This window comes from Typopeltis vanoorti, chromosome 5 (genome assembly GCF_054136105.1).
Source record: "Typopeltis vanoorti isolate ZY-2024b chromosome 5, IOZ_Tvanoo_1.0, whole genome shotgun sequence".
In the NCBI taxonomy this organism is placed as follows: Eukaryota; Metazoa; Arthropoda; class Arachnida; order Uropygi; family Thelyphonidae; genus Typopeltis; species Typopeltis vanoorti.
In genome coordinates this window covers 60,887,413-60,904,474 of record NC_143553.1, presented here as the reverse complement: position 1 = coordinate 60,904,474, position 17,062 = coordinate 60,887,413, and the positions used below count along the sequence as shown (strand labels likewise).

General features: G+C 34.9%; 1 protein-coding gene across 1 annotated transcript in view; it reads left to right on the top strand.

Moving 5' to 3' along the window:
• Positions 1–17,062, top strand: part of LOC150106464 (rRNA N(6)-adenosine-methyltransferase ZCCHC4) — a 119,986-nt gene that overhangs the window by 31,620 nt on the left and 71,304 nt on the right. Inside the window, exon 3 of the mRNA XM_090392457.1 lies at positions 11,602–11,693. Within this exon, the coding sequence (XP_090248583.1) occupies positions 11,602–11,693 (92 nt within the window). The remainder of the gene's footprint in view (positions 1–11,601; positions 11,694–17,062) is intronic.

The window sequence follows — 17,062 nt, the reverse complement described above, 5'->3', positions numbered from 1 at the left end:
AAAAAATAAAAATAATTTTGAAATTATAAATTCGTTTTTACATTGTTAGGCTGAGAACTTTTCAGACCATCCTTGTAAGTATCATCTACTGGGGGAAATATTTTGCAAGGAGCTCTAGTGTATCATCACTGTAACATTAGTGAAAACAGATCTCATCAAATATCACTAAGTGATCATTTCCCTCCAATTGAAGGTTCTGTATAGTGGTTTTAAAGTGTATGGATTTTTTTTTTTTTTTAATGAAAGATATCTTAGAATTGGCTCATATGCTGCAGAACCCAGTGAACTATGATAGAAATGATGGTTTAATTCAACAAATTTTGTGCACCGCCCACCAGCAGTAATCACAGAACATCGCTGCAGAGTGTGCAGCTATCATCCTCCATATATGTGTCCTTGTTCTGGAGGTCATTTTAACTTTAGTCTTTGCTGAGTGTGTGTGTCAGGTTGTAATTAACGAATACAATTAGTAAATTATTTATTTCATTTCTGTATCTATGTAGTTTTTCTATTTCGGCATGAATTAATTAAATATATTAGATCTTAATCAGAAGTTCTTAAATCAGTAGGTTAACAGAAGATATCTAAAATAATAAGCTTTATGTATATAAAGAATGTCACCTAAAGTTCTGTATACACTCTCCCATTCTTATTTTTTTTTTAATTTCAAATTTCAATGATAATATTGATAATGACCTGTAGTTATATGGGAATTATCTGTAATTATAGAAGAAGGAATTTTTCCTTTCATTTTAAGGGAATGTTTCAGTAGAGGCATTACATGGGTGGGAGGTGAAGACCGACTTTACACTTCTGAATAGCAAAAGTTTTGAAAGTGTTGGTTAGGAGTGAAATACAGAATTGAGTGGATGAGAACACAATTCATCATGAAGACCAGCATGGATTTGTTAAGGAAGTCTTCTTTGAATGATAATAATCTGGTTACATTTTATAATAAGGGAATGGTAGCAGTAGATGAGAAGGGATGTACATGGTATTTCTGAATTTTGCAATGGCATTTGACATATTAATACTTGGTGAACTTGAGAAAAGACTTGCTGAGAAATGGATATCAGAGTTGTATAAGGAAGAACATCATCCAAAAGGAGGCACTACTTGGTTCTGTATTTGATTTACTTGTATTAAATGAGATTAGGAATAGTTGGAAGATGTTCTGTTTGCCTATAGCTTAGAAGCATAATAGGCAGTTTGAAATCTGCCTATTATGCTTGTGATATGGACAGATAAATGGGATGTCAGTTCACAGTAATTCAGAGATGGAAGATTACATATAGTAGAAGGGTGGTGGTTCCCTTATAAAAGTCGTGATCAGACCATACCCAAAATACTGTGTTCAGATTTGTTCTTGGTTTGCAGGGTGATATTGATATCGAAATCCAAAAATAGTGCAGAGAGTGGTAACAAAGATGCACATATTGGCACCTTTGTTACCAGTATCAAACTGAATTAGAAACCTTTATGCAGATGTACATAAATGTCACTTATGCAGCACATATGTAAAATACTCAGTCATGTGCATCACCCATGTTCTAGACAACTATTTAAGAATGCGGCTGTCGGTAATCATCAGTAGTGTTGATTACAATGAGAAAAACAAAGGATCTTTCAGGATTGATAAAAGATTTATTGTGGGTATTCGTCTGGCTGGAGACATGATTTTGAAAACAGTAGACATGACTGGTTTCTCAAAAGATGAGATATCTGGAGTGTTTAATCAGTGGAAAAATAACCCACATAACTTGTCTTGCATAACTGTGGTCCTAAGACATTCTGTCAGAAATGAGATCACCTTTGTCTGAGAGGGTTGGTAGACAAACATAACTTATTGTGTGCAGCAATTGACTGAAGCATGGGTATCTACCTGGATACTGAACGAACGAGGATGGACTGGCAATTTGGAATTTAGCCAACCAAATTGTATTCTTATTGGCTTAAATCAATATACAACATGACAAAATTTCATGCCGGCTGGGATGTTGCCCGGTTACACAAGGCCCCTGTTGTTTTCGCCAGGGAACCGGGGCGAACAGCGAAAAGTCAGCTACTGGAACAAATCTGAAAGCACACCCCAACTCAACATCACCAGAGTTAAAGATCAGTACTATCAACATAAGAAGCCTGAATGGCAAAGAAATGGAGCTAGCTGAGGATAAGTACTAGATTGACGTAATACGGGTGACTGAAACAAAAAAGACCAAAACTGGTGAGATCTTTCTGAGCAATAAATACAAAACGTTATATTCAGGCAATGACAATCAAGGAAAAGAAGGAGTAGCCATAGTATTCAACACAAAATACGAGGCTAATCTTCTTGAATGGCAGTCAGTCTCAAGTAGAGTAATGTGGGAAAATATGAGAATGGGGAATTGGACAATGAGACTTATTTGTGCCTATGGTCCCACAGAAGGTTCTATTAAGGTAGAAGTGGAGGAATTTTTTGATGCTTTAGAAAAAGCATGTGACACAATGAAAAAGGAAAAGTTGGTCCTTGTTGGGGATCTAAATAGCAGAGTAGGAAATGATTGTCAGACATACAAAAATGTTTTGGCAAAATTTGGAGTAAAGAGCAAAGCTAATAATAATGGCAAATACCTGTTGGATTTCTGCTCAGGACATGGACTGGTTATTACTAACACCATGTTCCAACATAAAAATGTGCACAAATTCACATTGAGAGAAGAGGCAAGGAATAAGAAAAATCTCATTGACTATGTCATTGTTGATAGTGATGTTTTCTCCCTGGTGCAGGACAACAGAGTGTACAGAGGATTTGAAATTGGAAGTGACCACTATTTAGTCTTGAGCAGGATAAAACTGAATTTCATATTGAAAAGAATAAGTAAGAAAGTTTTAAAGCAAATAAAAGTTGAGCAACTCTCAGATGTGAACTATAGACTAAAATACACAAAGCTTATTGAAGAAAAAATGAAAGAGTTTGAGAACAGGAACCGAACCGCGGAGATTCAGTGGCAAGCCTTGAAGAAAACCCTGATTGATTCAGCCAGAGAGGCATGTGGTAAGGTTGTCTGCAAGGATAGAAAAATCAGAACTCCAAAGTGGACACAGAAAGTTAAAGAGGCAGTAAAGGAAAAGAAGAAAGCATATCAAAAGTTCCTGGCAAATAAGTCAGCTTGTGCTCTTAGAGAATACAGAGACAAATGTAAGATAGCGAAACACTGTGTAAAACTAGCTAAACAAAAGTCATGTGAGAACTTTGTTAAGAACATAGAAAATAAATATCAAGAAGGTGGCAAAATATTCTGGAGGTTGTTGAAGAAACTTAGAAATGGAGGAAAGAGTGCTGTAAAAGGAGTTAGAGATGATAAAGGTGACATGAAAACGGGAGAAAAAGATATCCTTGAAGTATGGAGTAACTACTTCGAAAAATCACTAAATAAAACAAGCAGTGATAAATAAAACACTCAACAGGCACACAGTCAGGAATACATATCCATACTTGAAGTAGAAAAAGCCATCAAAGGCTTGAAATGTGGAAAGGCAGCAGAAGTAGATGATATTCGACCAGAAATGCTGAAGTATAAGTCTTATGGTGGCTGCAGTGCATAGTTCAAAAGACCCGGACAGAGGGGCAAATTCCCGATGATTGGAGTAGAGCTCTCATAGTACCCATATATAAAAAGGGAAATAAAACTGAATGTGAGAATTACAGCGGTATTTCCCTACTTAGTGTTCCTGGCAAGATTAATGAAATATACTTGAGAAATGTTTGAGAAGAATTGTGGAAGAAAAGCTTGGTGAAGAACATGCTGGATTCAGGCCAAATAGAGGCTGTCAGGATCAGATCTTCACTTTATGACAAATAGTTGTGAAAGCATGGGAATATAACAAAGATCACTATTTAAGTTTTGTCAATCTGGAAAAGGCATATGACAAAGTGCTATTCAATACTGTTGTTAAATTGTGAATGAAGAATTTTATGATTTATTAATACTTCATTCATGATTTAACATGAATTGCATATCCTGAGCTAATTTTGCTTCTAAGTAAATTCTAATTTAAATACTTGCTGTTCTTTTTTTATTGAAATAATAATTGTAATTTTTTTTAGTTATTTATTCTGTTTGAATTCTTTATGTAACTTGTAAATGTATCCTAAGTGAATTGTAATATATGCATTTTATTTGTTGTTATGGAAAGTATTTCTAACGGACTCTTCTAATGTGATTTGATTGGCTGCTGTCAGTAGACTAAGTTATTTTTAGATAGCGTGTGCCTTGGCTTATGGAGAACTATACAACGATCACGTGAGAATTGCGTGTTTTGGGCAGGAAAAAGGGGAGAGGATTTATGAGATAGAGGAAGAAGGAACAAGAAAGAAAATGACGTGAGTGTAGATAGGTAGTGAGAAGTGACCTAACCTGAGATTGAACGTCGCAACAAAGATTTGGAAGTTTGTTCTGATTTTAATGAATCTTACTTCGAACTCATAATTATTTATAGTTTCCTGTCACCTTGTAAAGGAATTTACATGAGTGATTGGATAATAATAATATGATTGAGATTTATCGTAAGACAAGTTATTACGAGCAAGAAAATATCTTTCCAGTCTCGGCACATAAGTTGTTGAACTCAGGGATACTATAAGTTTTGTGTCGTCTATAGTGGAAGTTTATCGAGTGCCTAGAAGTGATGTAAGAATTTTCCATAATGTGCAAGCTATGATGATCATACCGGTAAGAATATCTATTCTATAACTAATGTGTGATAGTGTTGCTTGTGTTCGGAGAACTTGGTAAAATTTCGTGTTGCTGAAACCACCTAGTCCAGCTGGATTGAGTGATATTATAAAACATTTCCTTGTGAAACAAAATGTGAGAAACTTCATTAAAGAAATAGTTCATGTTTGAATGTGTTATCTCACAATGCATATGTATATTTAAGACTGAACCTTTTAAGAACTATTTTAATCCTCTGATAGATATTGAAGTTGCCAGTCAAGTGTTTGATAAATTGAAGTTTATGAATATTTCTCTGAGACTAAAAAGAATTAACTTTTAAATGTTTTTGCTGAATATTGATGTTGTTTAAAGTGAAACTAAGTTGAAATCATAATGGATGAGAATTGTGAAAGCCTTATACATAAGATCTAGCAGTAAATGATATACTCAGCTGAGTAGAACCTTAATATTTTATTGAATGTAGAAATTTTCTAATTGTATTGATCTTAATAGAGTTTTTGTTTCTTATGTAAGAATAAATTTGAGAGAGAATTAAATATCTTGTTTAACTTGATTCTTGTGCTTGCCTAATTTCACTTTCATTGCACTGCTTATTAAAATACGAATCTTGCGGGGAAACCCTATATACAAGTAAGACATTTTTGGCCTGTAGTAAGTTCTCATAGTTGTAGTGCTAATTGGTGCTTGATTCCCTCACAAAAATTGTGTGATTTCAAACATAGAATGGCACAGTATAATATTAATTTTCTTTATGTTTGAATGTAGGGTCAACCAACAGCTAGCAAATATAAGGATGGATGAAAGACAGACACAACACTGTACAGTTATGTGGTCTCAATGGGGCATTATATCAAGCAATACTTAGTCTTTATTTGAGTTGTAAGTCAGCAGTTAGAATTGAAGGAAGTACAGGAAGATAGTTTAATGCTAAATCTGGTGTAAGACAAGGATGTACATTATCCCCTCTGTTATTCATTATCTATATGGATCACATTATGAAGGAAAGTAGTATTAAAAATGATATCAGAATTGGAGTTAATGTCAGCTCTTTGCTTTATGCAGATGATGTTATACTTCTAAATAAATCTGCTACAAGTTTGCAAGATTCCTTGACTAAATTGAATAGCTGTTGTAATAGATATAGTATGAAGGTCAGCAATAAAAAGGCAAAGACAAGGAAAATAGGTAGAATCGTTGAAAATGTCAACTGTGTTGTGAATGGAGAACCTGTGGAACAAGTAAAACGCTTCAACTACTTAGGCACGATTTTTAGTGAAGATGGTAAATTAAATATGGAAATAGATAACAGAATCATCAAAGCTGGTATGGTAGGAAGTCAATTGAATAAATTCATATGGAATAAGAGAGAAATTAGTCGGAACACTAAATTAGCTGTATACAAGACAGTGTTCAAACCAGTTTTAACTTATGGATCTGAGAGCTGGGTCAGAAGTAAAACACTTGACCAAAGACTAGAGACCGCAGATATGAGAGTCCTGAGATTGGAGGAGTGAACAGATGGCATCAATGGCACTATCATGTAAAAAACGAGGCTATTAGGAAAGACCTTAACATTGTCAGCATCCAGGAATGCGTTAGCAGAGCTAATCTCAGATAGTATGGTCACTTAAACTGAATGGGTGAGGAAAGATTAGCAAAACAAGTGTTCTCTGCCAGGTTGGCAGGAAAACGACCCAGAGGAAGACCAAGATATAGGTGGATTGATATGGTAAAAGTGCCTTAGACGATAGAAATATAAGATCTGATAATGTTGAAGTCTTGACAAGTAACAGACTGATTTGGAAGAAAATTGTAGATAGGAAGTTAGTATTGATGTAAATTTTTCATGTAGTACTATCATATCCTGTATCTGTCAGGAATTTGATGATGATGTTCCTGACCCATATCTTGCCAAACTATGCAGAGGGAATCAAAGAGGATTGGTATTGGCAGTTACATGCCTATATAGAAACCACTGATTTCTGTTAAATTTCTAATTCATTGGCTGGTATATGTAATTTTAGGGCTGTGGAATGTTATAAACGTAGATCACGGAGAGTGTAAATTGCTAAAGATGTTAAATTACAGTAAAATATTTTTTAGTTATATGAACCTTGCATGTCAGAGGTTGCAAGACCTATAACCTGCTATGAGTGGGCAACTGGTTAGAGAGAGAGAGAGAAGGAAGTAGTTTGTTAATTTGTTACTTAAAAAAGGTGTCTTATATTCATTGGGTCAGAAGATATGGGAAAGGCTGTTTTCAGACAAAGAGATAGTAGGAATGAAGGAAAAGGATTAGAAGTGTTTTGTAAGTTTGGAGCTAACCAGTGGCTTGCCCCTTTGTTTGCACATGATTAGAGGGATGGTGTGGCCAATTCAGTGGAGCAGTGTCCATGGAAATGCCTGTTAAAAAAAAAAAATAAAATATATATATATATATATATATATATATATAGAAATGGTCTCTTTGGGATTTTGTGGGTGAGTCATCTGTTAGGGATCACTTCTAGACACAATCAAGTATCTTGACACCAGTTTTGGGTGTGCCACCATAAATGTGAAAACAGTATTCTAAAGTTGAGCATATTTGGGACTTATAAAATGCTAAGAGTTGAGCAGAGGAGAAGTACAGTTTAGAACAGAAAAGAATACCAATTTTTTTTTCTAAAACAAAAGATACAATTGGAATATTGTCAAAAGTAAGAAAGGGTGAAGCAAGATCTTTCTTCCAAAAAAGTAAAATAGAAATATCTTGGTAACATTGAAATTCACTACATTGTTTACAAGATCAGGTGTCAAGGTATTGATCATAGAATGTGAATGTAGAAGAGAAATGGAGTGTTCTGTCATCAGCATGACTTTTATAGAATTTGAGTTAGCAGGATAAGGTCATTGATGTACTGGAAGAAGAGAGTGTAGAAAGTTTTCCCACTTGGTTAGAAATTGAGGAAAAGTATGGGTGAAAGCACAGAGCCCTTGGATACACCAGCAGTGATGAGAAAAGTTGTTGAGAGGAAACTGGCAATCTAATCATGAAAGACAGCCCTTTTTGCCAATTTACCATATGAAGGCTGCATTGTCATACTCGGATGCTTTGGAAATATCGAGTAATGCGAATTTCTCTACTTTTCTGTGGCATGTGTCTGATGGTGTGGCTAGTTATGAGATATGTTGTGAATTGAGAGTGGCAGAAGCTACTCTTGGTTAAACCTGCCATGAAATTATATTCTTGTTTAATCCTTTATCCAAGTATAAGCAAACAAAGATTTGTGACAAAATATCTTCAAGACTATGCTACTTATAGAGGTATTTAATGCAAGCATGTCCAAAAGGATGTGCTTTTAGTTCCATAGCATTATGCATGTCCAAAAGGACATGCATAATGCTATGGAAGGACCAAACCACTGCCCAGCCTAGTTTTGACCTTTATTGAGGTCTTATTAGTAGGAGCCAGACCCAGAAGAGATTAGCAAGGTTGAAGTAATGCAGAAGTCATATTACTTATCTACAAGTAGTGAAAAGCTCTACATATTACCTTATTATTAAAATGCTCTGAATTAGAGATAGTTATAGAAAGATTTTTCAAAAACTTTCTGTAGAATTTATACTGGTGATTGCTAATTAATTGGTGGGTGTCCAAATAGTTGGCCTTTCCAGTTATTTTCAAGAGCATTCAGTGGAACAATAGCTTGATGGCTGACTCTTTTCCTCTGTTTATTTTGGAACAGGTTGTATAAAAGTTTTTTTGATAATCCCATACACGAGAGGTTGACAGCCTATAGTGTGTTAGTACTGTGGATGGGTAAGAAGGGACTTGTTCACATTTAGTTTGAAGAGCTGTGGATTGTATTCCTTGGGGAACACATACAATGAGAAACTGTTTCAGCAAGTTGCAGTAGAAAGGATAAATGAGGAGGAGCCATTTGTTCTATAGATTGAATTTGAAGTATGAAGGAGTGTTGAGTAGTTGCTGCATGTGTTTCAGTGGATTTAACAAAAAGTGGAGCAGATATTGGTATCAGTTCAGTTGAACATTTGTTGTAGAAGTATGTGTAGAAGATGCAAGTAGTGGAAACTGAATGCCTCTATGAAAGTGTATAAAGTAAATTGGTGAGAGATGGATCATTAATCGATCTAATTGCTCTTTTGTTTTGAGTTTAGGATTGGGGGAACAGTATTCAATGGCCAGATGGATTTGTGATTTTTATAGGGTTAATAGTTATTTAGAGGTAAATTAATGGCTTGAGTGAAAGAGAAATCTTTATTTATTTTTTTGGATGGCAAGGAAGTAGTGGTTATAATGTGCTTATGCCAAGAGAAATTTGATGATAGAGAATCCCAAGAAGAGAAGAGAATCTCATCTTGTCTGAAGATTTGGGTGTTGTTAAGAGTAAGACTGGAAGAAAACAGTTTTTTGTGGGAGATAAGTGGAACTATGTTTTACTAGCATTAAAACTGACAGGGTTATCCAAGCTCTATCAAAGAATGGTTTGGCAACCAAAACTTAGGGCGGTAGGAGTTGTTCTGTGTTCTAGAGGTTGGGGTGTTTTGTGTAGTACAAGGTTTGTTGAATAAGAAAGATGAATGTAGTGTGCTGGCATCAGAGGAATTGCAGATTGGATTGGTGGTTAGTTGGAATAGGATATATTGAAAGACGAGGATAGGTGAGAGAACAGAGCCCTGTGGAACCCTTGTACTAGTTCCATAGAAGATACAGAGCCGTCTATCCACGGCATCATTCATTTGATCTTTTGCCAAAAAGACATTAGAAAAAATATTCAAGTCTTGATATGAAATCATTCCCTAGTCCAGTTCCTGATATAGTGAAAGGAGATTTGCTTTGGTCATCTAAACATGAATTGGTGGAAAAGGATGATGCCAAGACCTCATCTTTAAATCATAGCACCATCAAGATGTGAGAGTTTGAATTAAGAAATAACATAAGTTGCAGCAAACAGAATTAGCAAGCGACCAAAAGGCTTGACTGTTCGAGCAGGATGCAAGCTTTTTTGAATTTGACCTTTACAAAGTCTACTTTGGATTTGTTGCTATTTTTGTTATTGCTACAAGAATGGAAGCTGGAGTTTTTGACTTGTGTCATTGTGTATATGCGGAATTTGTTGATGGATTGGGAGGTGGAGGGATTTAGTGGAGTTGAGACTAAAGGTATTATCTGGTATTATGATTAAGGTTTGATTGATTAAGTACAGCTTTGACACTTTCTTTGAATAAATGTTTATGCTTAAATGTAGATCTTTGTAATAGTTCAGTGTTATCCCATCGGATCCTACGGTTGGTGTTTTCAATTCCATGTTGTGCCAGCCAGATTTATGAGGTTTTCAAGCCTCATAAATAACACCAAACTATTACACATATCTATGTATGAATATGAATGTTTATTTAAAGAAAATGCTGAAGCCTTGCTTTATCAACTGTACCTTAATCATAATGATTGCCTTTCCATTTCTAAAGTCTGGGAAAATTCTCAATTGTATTAAATAGGTTGTCTTTTAATTAATTTTAATTTCAGTCAATTTTTTTTTTTTTTTTTTCAAATAATGTTTTCATCCTAACATGCGACTTCATGTATAGAGGGATTCTAATGTAATGCATGTGCTCTGCTGTTTTTTGTTCAGATCCCTCACTGTTGTTCTTTGCTTATGCTGATGATGTCTTATAGTGATGACAAAATATATTTGTACAACAAATAATAAGTTTACTGCATTACACATGTGAATTTATAGTTATGGAAACTCCACAGTTCTCATTATACAAGAAAATAATGTATATGAGAAAGATCATGAATGAGAGAGAGAGAGAGAGCAGAAACCTGGACACTTCAGCAATTGAAGAAGAATTCTGGTGAGAAGCCATTCACCATAGCATTTACTGAATGGCCAAAGATAAAGCTGGCAATCAAATCACAAAGAGCAGGGTGGAGATCATGCAGTGATAGCTTGCTAAGAAGGCTTTGATGGCAGATGTGATCAAATGCCTTGGAAACATTGAGAGCAGCCACTCGAGTTTTGCCAGCTTTGTCTGGGGTCCCTATCCAAAGTGAGCTAGGAGATCTGCTGTAGGTCACAAATGGCAAACTCCATATATGTGATCACTAATGGTTTTCAGGTATTGAAGAAGGCAGTTATTAATGACCATCACTTTCAAGAGTACTGAGATGAGAGTAATAGGACAGTACAGGATTTGTGCCAATTCTAGAGCACAAGTTTTGAACATAACTAGGGATGACATGCAGACCTCATTTTAGTATCAAGACTAATGAGGATTATTTTGATGTTCTTTTGGCAAAAGATCACAGGAATGTGCTGTGAGCAGTTTGTGGTATTGAAGGAGTGGTTTGCCTTCATTATCCCTACAAGAGTTGAAGAAAATGACTGATGGCAGAGGCAGATCTCTTGGCATCCCTAAAAAAAAAAAAAAAATTGCCTGTTACTTAGACATTTACAAACTTCATGTTGTCTGCAGTGGGTTTGAACCCACAAGCTATTGGTTGGAAATTTGAAGTGTTGTCCACTCATGTAACCAGTCATCGAACCTTTTTACCTGTCCACAGTACTAATGTACTGTAAATATTTCTAGTTTTTATAAATTGGACTGGGAGAGGAAAGCTTTCCTTAAATTTTAGATTTTATAATAGAGGGCTTACAGTTGCTCTGAAAAATGTGAACATTTCCATTTATATCTTGATATCATCAAGTAAAGATAATCATATTTCAAGGTTTAATGTAGCATTAAAATTGCATTAATACATTTACCCTTCAAGATTCAGTATACATTAAAGTGCAAGTGATACATTAAACATATTCACAAAAATGTAGGAATATAATACATGTATTAAGATTATATATTATTTCTTTTTTAGCAATTTTGGTTTACCGACGAAGCTGTAAAATTTATCGTGTCAACATTAAGAGATCTGAAGTTTGAAAGAGTCATATGTATTGGAACACCTAGGTATGTTGTCATGTTTAGTGCTGGTTTTCTCTGAGTTAAATTCTTGTGAGGTGTAGCATTTTTATTCTCTGAATATTTATTAAAAAACAAACAAGGTAATGTGGTAACAATTTTCTCAGATAATGAGGAGGAAATAAATAAAAAAAAAAGATTTTTTATTATTATTCAAAATTCACTGCATATCTCAAACCAGTTTTGATATTGTTTTGTCATCACTGCCTTTGAACATCACGTTTCTGTTCTGTTGATTTCTGTTTACATGAAAGCAGATATGTAAATCCTCCTCAAGTCCAACCCAAACTTCCTCATCATGGGAAGTTTGGGTTGGACTTGATGGGAATGCCTGTAGGGGTGAGGTATAATGGTGACTTTTTGGGCCCTAAGCCACTATGCTAGCCATCAAGGCCTTGTAGGAATGCTGGAAATATCTGCCTAATTTAAGCGATAGTGAAATCCTGATGGAGAGAAGCTGCTCTTATCAGTAGCGGCTTGATGCTGAAGATAAATAATGTCAGAAAAGGCTCATTTCCAGAAACTTACAGGCATAATGAGAATGATTATAATGGTATGCTACTGCAGGATGGAAGAGATCACAGCCTCTCCATCTTTTCACTACATGTTATGGATCACAGATTGAAGAGTTTAGTGATGTAGAAGAACTTGAGTCCTTTGCAATGGACTCTGCTGTATATAACTATAGGGAAGAACAAAATGCTAAAAATGGGAACTGTAGGATGAACTTCAATTGGCTTATGAAGATGATGTCTCAAAGCCATCAGAACAGCCATTATTGGATTAAGTTCATCTGAAAACCATAAATAGGCTCCTACAGGCATCTACTTAGAATGTCAGAACGTTACACCAAAGTGGTAAATTTGATAATTTAATGGAATAGATGCTGAATATAGATATAGACATAATGGGAGTTAGTGAGACAAGATGGAAAGGAAATGGAAAAAGTGAAAGCTACAGCTTGACCTTAATTTATTCAGGAAGTGAACGCACGAGATGTTGAAGTCATAATGAAAAAAGAAATTTGCAAAAGTAATTCTTGGATGTTGGCCTGGGATATAATCATACTAATCAAACGTGCAGGAAAACCTTTTGACATTGGTATCACCCAGGTATATGCTCCTAGTGACAGCCATTGTGATCAAGAAGTTGAAGAGTTTTATGAGGAGGTGCAAAAGATTATAAAACAAATAAAGAAACATGATATCCCACCCAATTTTTATGGAGAAGACAAGTGCAAAAGTTGGATCTACAGGAAGAGGAGTGTCCCCGCTAGCTCTGGACTTAGTGATATGAATGATAGTGGTGTAAGATTTGATAAGATACGGTGCAATGATATGATAATAACAAATTTCCAAAGCTTTCAACCACATCAAGGCCTAATAAACAAATTGCATCCTTCAGTCTCCCTGCCATGCTCTGTAATTTGGTAGCCAGCTTTCTCTCTGGTTGTTCTCTGTGAATCATGGTAGATGGCTCCCTCTCTTTGACCTTCTCCACCAATGCTGGAGTGCCTCAAGGCTCTGTCCTATCACCTACTCCCTTTCTCCTACTCATAATAACCACTAATCTCATCCACAGTTTTGCAGATGATAGTACTTTCCACTCATTCTACTGTTTCACAAACCATGCAGTTCCTTGACATCTCAGGCTATAAGATCATCTACAACTATTGCCTTAAACACTGATTTTCATACTATTCTCTAATGGGGGCAAGAACAACCTTGTTATATTCAATGCCACCAAAACACAGTCTTGCCTTTTCTTACACAAAAGAGATCACAGCTCACCCATCCTTACCCTCAGTAATGAACAAATCACCAGACAAGATCAGATCTCTTTGCTTGGATTAACTCCACTCTTTCCAGTTTACTTCCAGTCTTTCCTGGCATAAACACATCACATTAATGGCCTCCTCAGCATCCAAGAAACTTGACATTCTCTTTTGTTCAAGAGCCTATTTTACACCCAGCCAACTCTTTACTATATACAAATCCCAAATTTGTTCATGTTTAGAATACTGCTCACGTTTGGGGTGGTGGTGCACTTAAAACGTCTCTTAAAATCTTTGACATCATGCCGAGGTGTGCAATTAGGCTCATAGATTATTCTTTTCTTACAGACTCATTTCAACTTCTATCTCACAGGTGCAGTGTTTCATCACTGTCTGTTCTACAGGTAGTACTTCCATAGTTGCTGCTCCACTTTGTTGCACCTGTTAATACAAGAGCTGCAGCTGCCCAACACCCATTTACTTTGCAACTGCAAATGCACTGAAACTGCTTCTATTCATCCCCTTTTATTCCATCCACCTCTGTCCTCTGGAACAGCCTTCTTCAAGAAGTACCTATTTCCAAACAACTACAACTTGCAGCTCTTCGAAAAGAAAAAAATCAATAAACTTATATCTCAGTCCTTATCTACACCATACACATGGCACTGTGTCTATAGATTCCTTAACCTCTTGTGTATGGGATCAATATATATAAAAAAAAAAAAAAAAAAATCTTTCAACAACTATAAAGAATATTATATACCAGAAAAAGCCTAGATGGTAAAATCAAAAACCAGATTGATTATATAATGATAAGAAAAATATTTTGAAATAGTGTGCAAACAAAAATGTACCCATGAGCAGATAGACTCAGACCACATTCCAATTGTTTCAAAATGAAGACTAAAAAACACTAAAATTGAATAAAGAACTTTTATGTAACTGGATTTCGGTTACTTGAAGAATGGCTCAATTAAAAATAAGTATGCAACTAAAATTAAAGATTGTTTTGAACACATGAGAGAGTTTCGTTTACAGCATCAAATGGAACCTGATAACTGAAGATAGAAAAGAGAAACAAAGTTTTGAGAAGACTTTAAAGATGCTACCTTTTGACTATATCCTCAAAAAGAATCAAAATGAAAGAAAATAATGAATGAATGAAAGTTTATTAAATCTGTTCAACAAAAGAAGACAAGCAAAAAGTAAACCATAATATAAATCTTTAAACAGTATAATAAGGAAAGCATTCAGGGAGACCAAGGAAATGGCTTAATAATAAGTGCAAGAAAACAGAAAATAGAAGACCTCAAAATAAAAAAAAAAAATGGCTCAAGTGATACACTAGAAAATCAAAGAAACGAAACAAGAAAATGATCTACGGCACATTTCAATCAAGAGATGAGGGCAAAATGTTTTTTTGAAACAGAAGTTAAGAAAGAATGGACTGAATATATTATCAGATCTTCTCAGAGATTAGAAGAGAAAAATAATACCAGTTTGACACTCTTGATGGTCCTGCATTACTAAAAAGAAAAAATATTAAGAGCTATAGAACACTTGAAGACAGGAAATGCACCAGGTCAAGATGACATTTACACAGAAATGCTAAAGGCCTTAGTAAAGTCAAAAACAGCAAATGAAATAAAGGATGTATGTCCAAAGTGAATTTGTGAGAAACAGGGGAACAGAAGAGGATGTCTTGAATATCAGAATGATAGAAAGAAGCTTGGAAATGCAGAAAGATGTTTATTGTTTTATAGATCATAATAAAACATTTGATAGTGTTCACCATAAGAAATTAATAGCAACATTAATAAATAATTAACAATATATATATCAATGTTTCAAAATATATATATCAACCTTAATAACATAAGGTTGATATATATATTTTGGAACCAAGCTGCAAACATAAAAATCAGCAATGAACTGTCAGAAATTTTGTAAATATAAAGAAAGGTGTTAAACAGGAATCTGCTTTCTCCTCTTCTGTTCATCTAGGGTGAAGAAAATTTTGAAAATATGGAAGAACTGGAGGGAGTAAAGATAGGAGGAAGAAATATAAATAATCTTCATTATGCAGATGATACTGTATTGATTTGTTAAGAGAGAGTTAGGCTTGCAAATGTTAACAGAGTGAATAAATTCCAAAATAAAAAGAGAGCTAAAGTTATGAGAGTAAGCATGGAAAAATATATCCTAAGTTAAAAATCAGAGTACAAACGAGATTATATAAGTCAAATGTTAGTCCTATTTAGGACTAATTACAGAAGATGGAAAATATAAAAGAGAGATTCATCATCATGAATCGTGGGCTCACTGTCTGTTGGTGTCCATGCCTCCTTCACTATCTTCTTCCACCTTTCTTTGTCCAGTGCACAGTGTCGGACTTTCTGTATACCTATTCTACACCAGTCCTTTATGTCATCTATCCATTCTCTGTATGGTCTACCTCTTCTGTTCAAACATGAATGTCTTTATCTTCCAGTCCTTACTCATTCTGCAGATGTATCCAGATAATTGCAGCTTGCGTTTTATAATCTTCTGCATTAGATTCTCCTTTGGTTGTATCTTCTGATAGAGCTCTTCATTTGTGACTTTCTATACCCATCCTATTCTTAAAATATTCCTGTAACAAGTTCTTTCAAATGCTAAAATTCTTTTTCTTTGATTCCTTATTTATTACCCATGTTTTAGATCCATACAGTACACTACTAAAAATGCATGTTTCCAGCACTCTTAGTTTTGTTTGCAGGCTGATCACTATACTTTTCCAGATGTTATCCATGGCCTTTAGATTTGTTCTTCCCTTTGCAAGCCTGATCTTTATTTCTTTTTTACAGTCCAAATCATATGTCATTGTACTTCCCAGATATGTGAATTGTTCTACATTTTTTTTATATTAATTCCAACCACTTGTATCTTTTGTTTCATGTTCTTCTCACCAAATACCATTGTTTTTTTTTGTTTTTTTTTTCCCAAGTTCATAACAAGTCCAAAAGAGAGAATAGAAATAGCAAAATCAACCTTTAATAGAATGAAGATTAACATCAAGAGAAATAAGCGAAAAAAAAACTAGGTTAAGAACGATTAAATGCTTTGTTTGGTCTGCTTTTCTCTATAGAGCAGAAACACAAACAATAAACAAGGAAGAGACTAAAAGGATTCATGCATTTGAGATGTGGGTGTACAGAACAGCTCATGGATCAAGAAAAAGAGAAATGAGGAAGGTTTGGATGGTGCTAAAATGATGATGTTGGGTATTAAAATGGGAGGAAGAAATAAAGAGCATACAAAAAAAAAAAGAAAAATATTATGTATGGGTCATATTGTAAGGCATGAAAGTCTTCAGAAAGATTTCTTAAAGGGAAGAATTGAAGGCAAGCAAAAGACAGCAACATGTTTCAAAAACATAAAGGTCTGGCTGAGAGCAGCCCAAGACAAATATATGGAGATCCATATCCAGCCTCCTGGGTGGAAATAATGCTTGAGAAGACAGATGTATAAGCCTACATCTGCTGAGGGAGAATCTTCTCCTTTCCTGAAGGTTGGTCTGTTTTTAAAAATTGCTACTTTGGTA